An 11,311-nucleotide genomic window follows, 5' to 3' on the forward strand; every position below is an offset into this window, starting at 1 on the left:
ACTTTTTTTTTAGTGAAATTTTCTAAATCCGCCTACCACTAGTTTGAAAAGTAGGAATGAAACTTAAGACGTGTGATAAATCAAACGATGTGTTTCTCCTTGGTTCTTTACGTTAAAATAAAGAACTTCCATATCATATATATGTCTAACGATATGATTAAATTCTAAGGAGTATAGCACGTGTTGTGGTAAAACTATTAAGTTTATTTATGTGGTCTTCCCCATTGAAAGAATATTTTATAAATTAACATGCCACTTCTAAAAGCTTGGTGCATCTCTACCTTTCTAAATGAAAGCCTGAACTTCGTTCCATTCTTTCAAACTCCAGATGATGGTAAGATTCCATAGCATTCGATATTTTGACAGAGGGAATCATGGCAATTCGGCTAAGCAAGTAAAAGAGACAGAGAAAAGAACAAGAAGGAAAACTTGATTTAGAACATGCGGATGTAATACAAACTTCGTATCATCACGTCCCCCACTTTCCCTTTGCTTTTCCTTCCCCTAATTGATGAAGCTTATTAACATCTTCCAAGTAAAAGTTGAAGAGACTGAGATTATGATCAGCATACTAGCTAACAGAGATTGATCGACAAGAAAATGAACATTCTTTTTTAATAAATTCACTACAAACTGATTTTACAATTATACTAGCAAAAGATCAAGGTGCATTTGACATAAAAGAAGATTCATCGTTCCTTCCAATTCCACCCATCTAATTCTCATTTTTCGTCCTAATTTTGATCCACCAGCTCCCAATTGAATGCTTGCTCGAGTTGCTTCTGTGAAATATTTGAATGCAAAAGCCATTCCTGGTCTGAAGGACATTCCCGGTTTTTCATAGCCCCAGAAAAATGTAGTAGACAAGCGTAATGGGCAACGCGACCAACATGCCGAATATAACCCTGCATTTCAAATCATTAAAACTCTTAGTGTCATTGAAACCTATATGGGATACGGATATGATATGATGCTTTAGTTTTGTATGAAGAAGAAAATCGACTGACCCCGTGCTGAGAATATCAGGGTGTACGTTGTATTCCTTGGCAAAGACAAAGGGGACAATTCCTTGGGGTAGAGCTGCCTGTAATTTGTTTGGGCCATTCAAACACAAGAATGTTAATAATGTCACATATGTTTCTTTGTACGTAGTTTGTACACAACACAAGCTCCAAACATGTCCACTCTTTAATCAAATACTCTACTAGAGCTAACTAAGCTCAAAGACAGTGATATACAAAGGGTATCTGAGAAAATGAACATGTACATGATAAAGAAGCTTATCTTGAGCTGTGAGAATAATTAGAAAAAAAAAACTAGAGGGTTCTTGGAGTATTATGTTGGTTCTGTCAGAACTCAGAAGGAGGCAGAAGATAGAAAGATAAAGAGAGAAGGGTTTTTAGGGTTAGTGACCTGGACAATGGCAACATGCAAGAGAGTGCCCCTAAGGCCAACAGCAATGGAAGCAGCTGCCATGACAGCTGGGCCTGTAAGGAATCTCACAGCCATAGTAAAAGCTGCAATGGAATTTCCACATGCTATGATCCTTGGTTGCAAAGCCATAAACAGACCTGCAAAAGCAAAAAATCACATCCCAAAATATCGCAGGGGCACTTGATAAGAAAACCAGATTTCAGAAGCAAGTTAAAAGCAAAACGCATGCCCTTCACATCATCACCATCACACCACTGTCACACTATTGCCTAGACCTTTCATCATCACCACCACCACTACTAACCCACCTATTCAAATCAGAAATCAAATCCATAAAGACAACCAACCCCAGACACTATGATAACCTAAGCAGACAGCTTTGCTTCCTTTTCTTCCTTCCCTTGCTTTTTCAGACAAATAATAATGCAACGCATGCAGAGATAGAATTAAACACAGACTGTTTCAGTATATTTATTATTCAATTAAAGCTTTAACCCCTCAGAAAATTAAAAGAAAAAATGGAGTACTGCAGTAGCGTGTGTACTGATTTACTGACCAAGACTGAACATGGCCATTCCAAGCCCTGCGTCTGATAATATTGCTATCGACTTTGCTATGATGGCTGGCATTTCTATATGCCACCTGCAACACCCAGAAAAAAATTAAAATAGTTTCAGTCTTCGAGATCAAAAAAATAAATAAATAGTTTCAGTCTTTCAGAGATACTGTTGGATTCACTAGGACACTGAAATAGAAAGTGACAGCAAGTTAATGAGGTAATCCAACGGTTCGGGAAGGTACACAAGTTTTGACGTTACCTGAATGAAACCAGAGACCAAGTGAGTCCGATCAAGCTTGAGTAAGTGTTTGGGTTTCTGATCAATTTTCTCCAAACCATGATGAGAATCAGCCTCGTCATCACACTCGTCGGAGGCATCACTTTGGCATTCTTCACATCCCCTGTCTCACCGTCGTTCATGTTCATCTGATCCGCCACTCTGTTCCCGAAGCTGAACTCATCTCTCTCCACCGTGTACTCTTCTTGGTTCTCTCTTCTACCCTCCACTGATCACCACATTATAAATTCAAATAAATAACCTTTAATCATAAATAACCAACATCATTAACTCAGAGTACGAAACTTAATGAAAACAAAGATCAAACCTTTTCCTGGAGAAACGGCCAATTTGACTTCTTTCTGATCATGTCCGGCAGCGCCATATTCATTGCTACCAAAGACATCAGAAACAGGAGAAGCACTAGAGCTCCACACAAACATATGAAGATCTTTCCCGCCGTCCTGCCCCGGCCCATTAGGCCCGTTTGCATTAGCTCTCTTCGGAGCGACAACGTTCTTAGAAGCAGCCGTGGTTGGCGAGAACATTCCCGGATTCGGCGCCGGATAATGCGCTGTTGTATTGTTCCCTCCTTGGTAATGAAACCTTGGCTTGTTCCCACCAGCTGCGGCAGCACCCACAGCGGCGCCACCGTCATCCTCGTAATTCGACGGCCGAGGTGTCGGGCCTCTCGACGCCGTCAAAGGCCCGCCGAAGACGTCGGAAGAGCCGAAGTTGGAGTTGCGGCCGGCGGCCATCATGGAGTAAAAGTCGGTGTGGTTGAAGCTGGAGCCTCTGGGAGTAGGGTTTCTAGAAGACTGGAGAGAGTAAATCTCGGCATTGGTGAGATTTGAAGGGCGGGGAGTATTGGAAGACAGGCCCTGAGAATGTGACCTTCTGGAGTAAATGTCTGACCTTGACGCGTTGGATTTTCTAACGGTGACGTGAAGCTTGCCGTCTTCTTTGATCTCGGCTTCGGTTTCGAGAGGCTGCCTGCCGTCGAGTGACATGATATCAGAGTCGACGTGGATGGAGACGATGGAGCCGGCAGTATCGGGGAACTGCTCGGAGATGAGCAGCCTGGCGCCACGGTATTCGAACATGAAGAGCATCAATGTGTACCAGATAATGCACTGGAGGACGACGATTTGGACCATGAGGCTGCCGGAGAAGTCGCCGTACATTCCTTTGAGGAGTGGGATTCCCATGACGAGGGTGTTGGGGAGAGTGGAGACGGAGAAAAGGGTGATGGTCCACTCGAGGCAGCCGCGTTTGCTGACTTTGCACCAGACGGCGAGCACGGCGAGGACGATGAGTTTCTGGAGAGTGTCGGCGGCGAGGAAGCGGATGTTCATGGTGTAAGGGTTGTTGGAGGAGATGAAGTGGAAGGAGAGTAAAGGAACGGCGAAAAGGGCGACGAAGCGGTTAATACCGGAGCACTGGTCGGGGGTGAAAATCTTCCACCACTTGACGGAGCCGTAAGCCAAGACCATGGCAACGTAGAGTGGAACCACCGCCGTCATGACGTGGTAGAAGTCTGATAATGTGATCATGGTTAAAACAGTTCAAGCTAGCTACCGCGAGACTGAATGAACTAGCTTGAAGGAAAGAAGAAAGAGGCGAACTTTATCAGTTTCACGGCTAGAATGATCGAAGAAGGGCTAAGCTACCTGTGTGTATGAAGAAGATGGAAGAGGGAAGAAGATGAAGAAGAATAAGATGAAGAAAGTGGTGGTGGTGGTGATGATGATAATAGAAAGGGCAGAGAGGGGAATGGGAAGAGAGCATGTGTTTTGGTTTTATGGGGGAGTGGAGTGAGAGCAGTGCAGTGCAGATAGTAACAATAAACTTTTTGAGAGCTTTGAGAGAGAGAGAGAGAGAGAGAGAGAGACTGAGAGAGAGAGCGCAAAGCTTTGCAGCACTTGCAGTCCCCCAAAACCCAAAGCACAAGGACTGGCTAAGCAGCTCACCCCCTTCTCCTTTATTTATTTGGAACTTGTATTCTTCCTTCATATAATTTGGGGTATAGTTTTTGGGTACTATTGGGACCTTTGGGTATGTGATTGATTACTCACATCACACACACATATACACTTGAGAGCATGATGGAATTGTAAGTTGGTTCCTGGCCCTATCTGGTGGTTATGGGTCTACTGGTTTTTAGTATAAAGCAGAGAATGGAAAAGCAAATTGGGTAAGAGGTGGCTGTAACTAGTAGTTTGTGGAGGTATCCCATCTTTTATACTGGGATTCTCTTATTTTCTTACTGGATTTCGGATTCAGTCCCTTTAACCTTGGGTTGTATACATCATGGGCTAGCCCTGTCACTGTTTATGTCTCTCTTTCCTTACATGAGCTATTTCAATCACAGTATCACACCACCTCTTTTTTCAATAATTACTCTACACTTCCTTAACATTTCGTTATTATTCTCCACGTTAAATTCACTACCTTTGATTGTCAGTTTCTCTTTCATTCAGACAAGTATTCATTTCTTTAACCTCTAGACGCAAAAGATTAACAATTTTCCCCATGTTACTCCTTCATTCAAGAAAGTATTCATTTTCTTACAACGATGCTTATTTATCATGAACCAAAATGAACTACAATTCCTGAAAGTTAATGCTTATTTCCGTGACTTGGTGAAAAGTAAGAGGAGATTTTGATGGAGCGCGATAAGACGTCTCACAATTAAACATGTAAAATATCATCAGTAATATATAATAAGCAGAGATCGTTCAGTCCGGAGAATTGAATGAAACTCTACTTTTAGTGTTAACAAATAATATGAGATTTGAGATTGATGATTAACAACTAAAACAAATCATAAATTACTATTTACATAATCGACTTCTCTTTACCAAACTAAACCAAATTCACCAATGCACCAAATCTTTATTGGAGACATGTTTCACGGTGACGTCACTCACCATGGGGTACAAGTAAATTTCCATAATTTTTCACTTTAATTAACACAAACCGAACCTACTTATGGCATGATTCGATTTGTGTCAATATGAATGATGAAGATAGCACTCAAATACAATCTTAGGGACTGCATTCAAGCACTAAATTCGTATGCACATATCTGAAAATTATCAAAGAGCAAGTAAAAGAAGAGTAGAACACAACAATAGAAATACAAACTTCAATAATTATAAGAACATAGATTCGACATAGTCTCAAAAACATATCAAATATAATCTGCGAATTCTAAAACAAATACAAAACTAATACTTACACATAAACAAAAATTTACAATCTTCATAGACAAAGAATTGTAGATTAACAAAAATAAACGAAGTCATGTAGATGAGTTGCGAGAATCACATGTTGTAGGAACCTTAGAGATACGGCTGCAATAGGTGAAACTCGGTGGAGATGATGATGGTTTTGGGGTGGACGACTTGGCTGATTTGTGAGGAAAGTTTATGGTGGTGTTTTAATATAGTTTTGGCTCTTGAATGTTAAGGAAAAGTAATGATTTTTCTTTATGAATGTTGTGCTATTTATAGAAGCGTTTTGGCTCCTTGAATATTATAGCTTGGACTTTTCCTCCTCAATTTGTGGTTATTTTTGTCATTGGTGTGTGCAATTTCCTTTGATAAATTCTTTCTTTTTCTATTTTTTAGGTGTCTAATTCTTTCTCTCTTGTATTATTTCTTTTTATTCTCTTCCTTTTTCTTTCTCCTCAATTTCTTTCACTTATTGTTGTCATTAGTTGGTGCAATCTCATTTGATAATTTTTTTTCTTTTTCTCCTTTTTAGGTGTCTCCTTCTTTCTCTCTTGCATTATATATTTTTACTCTCTTTCTTTTTTTCTTTCTCTATTTGTCTTTCACTTATTTTTGTCATTGGTGGATACAATCTCCTTTGATAAATCCATTATTTTTTTCTAGTCTAAAAAGGATTCCTAATGCAAGTAGAATTGTCAATATATCACAAATGTTAGAGAAATGCCGATTAATGAAGACTCCTAATTTAACTAGGTTGCCTAGTTACACAAAGGATCCTACTCTAAAGAGGACTCTCGACAATTTCTGTGTTTTCAACCTGTCTTAACACCAAAATGCAACCAACGCCATCATAGACTCCTAACTTAACTAAAAGACTCAATAATATAACAATAAGAGTTAAGCAAAGTACAACTGAAGGTAAAAACATGTTAAGGACGTCGCACAAAGTGCTCATGTCTGATTTATAGTAATTTGTGAATATATATCTTCGTGGGAAGAAGAGATCGATGATGTGAGAGGATTGATCACGTGAATGTTACACTCTATTATAGGGCTGTGTTTGGGTCTTAATTAATTATTTTTAGATGGACCCGAGATCCAACCCATGTTTATTATTTGGTTCGGCTTTTGTATTTTTCAAGATAAGACCCGAGCGGATATGGGTCTGAAATGAATTGGTTCAGTTCTCGGTTCTATTCGGTTTCAAAATGAATACGTAACCCTGTAATTTCCGTAATACATTCAAACATTTGATGCAACATATAATTACATAATTCTGTCAATAAGCAAGAGAAATTAACCAAAGTACAAACTATCCCACAATATAATATATGAAGTATTAGACAATTAAACAAACATTCAATTTTAAAGTAAAAAAAATTACAATCCCCAAAAAAAATTGTAGTTCCTTCAATTAAATCATTTCGCATAAAAATCAAAGGCATTAGGAGATTTGTGAAAGTGAAATGACAGGTTTGATTCTAAATAACTCATCACAAAAATGATCATAATAGTCTAACAGTTTATATCGTTCTAGTATAGATCTAACGGTAATCGGTTCCTACATATTTTTTAGAATATGATCTGACACATACCTGAACTTTCTTAATCAGTTCGGGTCTTAAATAAAAAACATTTAAATAGAAAAAAAAACCGGACTCAACCCGCCTTATTTGGGTCGGATCAGATTAGGTATGTTTGGACCCGGTCCAAATGCACAGCCCTAATCCATTCCTTAATCGATACCATTATTACCAGACTGTACTTCTTATTTACTGCTTGGTCAGTGTTAGGTGATACAATTCCCCGTTTAATTAGCCGCACCTGCCAACCGGCAAATCTGGAATGCAATCAAGTCTGGCCAAGACTCTTAACACTCTTCCGGGTTTAACCCTTGCCTGTTTAGGGTCTATGATTTTGCACAGAACGGCTAAAACTTGAAAAGCTCCATAGCCTTTGCCGGAAACCGAACTGTTCAATGTTGAAGGCTGAGAATGCTATGAATTGCATGCTTTCTGAAGTTGTCTGAGGCCTTCTGCATCTAACATTGTTTTTTTTTTCTTTTATGCTTTTTATGTTTAAAAGTATAATAGATTAATAGTTCATTTACTGGTGCTTGCCAAAGTGCCAAACGCTGCCTTGGGTATTCTTTTCAGTTCAATACTAGAAGAATGCTTACGGTGGGTAGTGGGTACTTTTACAGAGAATTACTAGTATTGACATATCGTCGTTCTCGAAACAATATTGTAATTGGAATTTAGAAGCTAAACTCAAACAGCTAAGCTTAGCTGCAATTGTTTTTTCATGCCCAGACAAATAGTCAATTTCTAAACCGTTGCTGATATCAAGCAAATTAGGGCATGCACTCTTTAATTTACTATTCAATATAAATTATTCTGTGATTTCTGTCAAAACACTCCAACTAAGGTAGCAGATTAACTAGTGTATAATGGAATACTGACATTCTAACGTGTGATTGGCTTGAAATGAATAGAGGAAAGGAACTATTAAGGGAATAGCGTTTTGTAGGAGTAAAATAAAACTAGGGTTTATCGCCTCCAAGTGATGAAAACGCAACAGCGCAGCTACCATGCTTCGAAGTTCATGAGGAAGGTCATGGGGGTTTGGTGTTTTGGTTTGGGGTTCGCAAAGAATATGAAAGCAAATGGGGGACAGATATGGACGTGTTGCTCGCTCAACTCTCTCTTCGAAATCCATAACTCCAAACATCATGCTTCATTTCACGCATTGCAATGCAGGTTCTCGTTTTCTAAGAGCATATACGCATGCACTCCCTTCATTTTTATTATTATCACCTTCACCACCTCGTTTCTTTTCTCTCAATTTCACTTCTCTTTTTATGCATTACTTTCGTCTTATTCGTTTTCGTTTTCGTTTTATTCACCTCCCCAAATTGTACATATTAAAGAAGATCTTATCGATTTAATGAACATACTTGTCCGATCGATCACTTTCATAAAATTACATTATCAAATTTGGAAATAAAAGTTGTAATAAGTACGAAATTCTAATGAATAATCTTCTACGACCAATGTATAGAACTTTCCTCTTTATAGAAATGTATCCATAATTTAATGGTCAGATCGAGGAATCTGTTAGTCTATTAAACTGCGTTCTTAATCTTATGCGCACATCGCTTTTGTCTGATGCCCTTCTTAGCACCCCAAATTGTATGCTCACTCCCGTATAAATTAGAAGTTAATTGGTGAGTCACTATCGCCACCAATATTCTTTTGAATTGGAAACGAAAGGATAGAGGTAATTAGGCATATAGATCGAAGATGTAGACAATTAAGCTATACAGATAAGAGTATTTGGGTAGGTGGTACATTACCAACGTAAAAATTGACCGAACTTTGTGAACTTTAAGAACATTCTGGCTCGGTCCAGCGACACAGAGATTGGTAAGGATCATGCATGTTTCTAGGATCTCCTTCAGTCACTATTTTCTCTGTCTCTTGTCTCTTTTACTGAGGAAGATGATGACTGGCCATAGGGTTAATCCCTCCTGTTTTCCCAAGAGGAAATCAAGGAATAAATCATGGACATCGTAGCGTTCTGAATCCAGATTAATTTGCTATCCCAATGGTATGTGAAGCAAATGAGGGTAAGAATTAATCATTAAAATTTAACAGCCACATATACAGGAAATTTACCTTTTGACATGCTTATATGATATGTTGTCTGTAATTATTAGTGGTGATCAAATTGGGAGGGCATGTAATAAACCAGCGAAGATGGCAGACAGACGCACAAGCTTAAAGCCTTGAAAGTGCTTAAACACTAAACGTGCTTGCATATATGCAATGTTTACAAAACCATTTTCTTTCTTATGTAAAAGCGATTAAGACATGTCTAATAATAGGGTGTTGTAGAACGAGAATATGAAAATAAACAAGAGTGCAGACACGTGTACAAATAAAATGTGATTTATTTATAATCAAACGCGGGGTTACAATCTCTGTGAACTCCTCTGATTCTATCTCCGTATGTAACTTGGCTCAAGGGTGACGTGCATTTGATCTTGAGAATTTGAGTTTGATTTGGATTTGGATTGGATGAAGAACGATCGATTTTGTAGCTTGATGATTCTTCGTGAACTTGAGTTTGGATTCGGATTTGATGAAGAACGAGCGATTTGGTAGCTTGACGATTCTTCGTGGACTTGCGTTTGGATTTATATTTGATGAAGAACAAGCGATTTGATGGCTTGATGATTCTTCGTGGACTTGGTGATCTTCGTGGACTTGAGACACTTCGGGATTTCTCGAGAGTGATCTTGCTGAAGTGATTTTCTCTCTTCTTCTCAAGACCATTCTCTTCATATTGAAGGGGGTATTTATAGTGTCAATGTTTATATTTTGTATAATATTTTAATGACACTAAATTAATAAAATTTCTTTAATTGTATAATTAAATCAATATGTATTTTCCAATTAATTTAAAATTAGTTATTCTCATAACTAAATCAAACAGAAAATACTTGACTTAATTATAACCGTTAAGGAATTTATTAATTTAATCAAATGTCCGATTACCATTTCGAATCGTCAATGACATTCAATTTTCGATTTAAGTCGGAATCACGTAGCTTCGATTACGATCATCCATTTATATGCTGACACGAGTTTTATTCGGATCCGCACCAACTTTGTTGACTTTTGGGCCACATGTGCGATTTTGTCGGGTTCTTTGTAGATTTAATCATTTAACGAAGATAATTTACTTCATTCAATTTTATGTGTCTACATGTGCTTAAAGCTACTTTAGTTTGAGCCAAAAGAAGGAGATTGTTAATTGCTAATCTACATTGGATGGTACCTTACTACCTTATCGACGGTGGATGTGTGCACTTCCAACTTTCTAAGTAGCTTTAATTTGTTGGAAATTGAGAAATTTCTCATAGTATTGAACTCGTGGACGCCCGAAATTGACTATGGCTTAGACTAGGCTAATAGATTGTTAATCCTTCGGGTTATGCACTTATGCCAGCCCATCAGTATCATGGATTTGTTGCGTCTTCAGGGCCTGACGTCTCTCAAAGTTAGTTGTCTTATGGACTCGCACCAAGTCCATTGGGCCACACTAGAAGTTAAATTAAGTGCACACTAACTGGTAATAAGAGTTTGAACCTCTAAAATCTAAATGCACTTACGTTTGTAGTACTGATTCCTGGTCTCTGCAATACAGCTAATTGGAAAAGACGATCAGAAGCTTAATATTATGAATGCATTAAGGATAGTGACTAGAAAAAATAGACGTTGGTGAGCTCGATTAGTTCTTGGTAAGCATCCGTAAGGTTTATCAACTAAGATTGATAAGCCTTATGGATGCTTAACATGAAATGATCCAGGCACCAGAACGTATATATATCATGAGAAAAGTATTTATTAACTGGTTTAGATATAGACGTACTTAGCGAGCTCATGGTAAGCATTCTGTGTCAAGTCACTCAATGTCCATGTTGGCCCATAATGAGATATTGGGCTGGTCCTTAATGAATCGTTAAGGTGACGGTTGGGCTTGGGCTAGTTCAAGATCCTAAAGTGTAAACTTCTGGTGGCTATTGAGGGTGGCAAGGGCCAGGTGACAACAGCAATGATTAAACAAAATATCTGATATCCAACAGGGACCTACATTATACACGAGGGATTCGTCAACGTACCTATACGGACAAATGGCATTGTTTCTCGTGTTTTCGCAAGTCCCCGTGTTATGATTTCCGTGGATATGATCCTATAAAGTCAGTTATGACCCTCGTAAATTATTAAGTACGCAAAGGTT

The 11,311-nt window shown here is 38.4% G+C and overlaps 1 protein-coding gene across 1 annotated transcript; it reads right to left on the bottom strand.

Moving 5' to 3' along the window:
- Positions 1 to 493: 493 nt before the first annotated feature.
- On the bottom strand, positions 494 to 3,974 carry LOC126795948 (auxin efflux carrier component 1). Its single transcript, XM_050522675.1, has 6 exons — positions 2,599 to 3,974; positions 2,253 to 2,499; positions 1,991 to 2,076; positions 1,414 to 1,571; positions 1,008 to 1,084; positions 494 to 905 (listed from the first exon to the last, which is right to left on the bottom strand). The coding sequence occupies exons 1-6, from the start codon at positions 3,821 to 3,823 to the stop codon at positions 839 to 841; spliced, it is 1,860 nt and encodes a 619-aa protein (XP_050378632.1). The 5' UTR covers positions 3,824 to 3,974; the 3' UTR covers positions 494 to 838.
- Positions 3,975 to 11,311: the final 7,337 nt, after the last annotated feature.

This window comes from Argentina anserina, chromosome 5 (assembly GCF_933775445.1).
Source record: "Argentina anserina chromosome 5, drPotAnse1.1, whole genome shotgun sequence".
NCBI classification, from domain to species: Eukaryota; Viridiplantae; Streptophyta; class Magnoliopsida; order Rosales; family Rosaceae; genus Argentina; species Argentina anserina.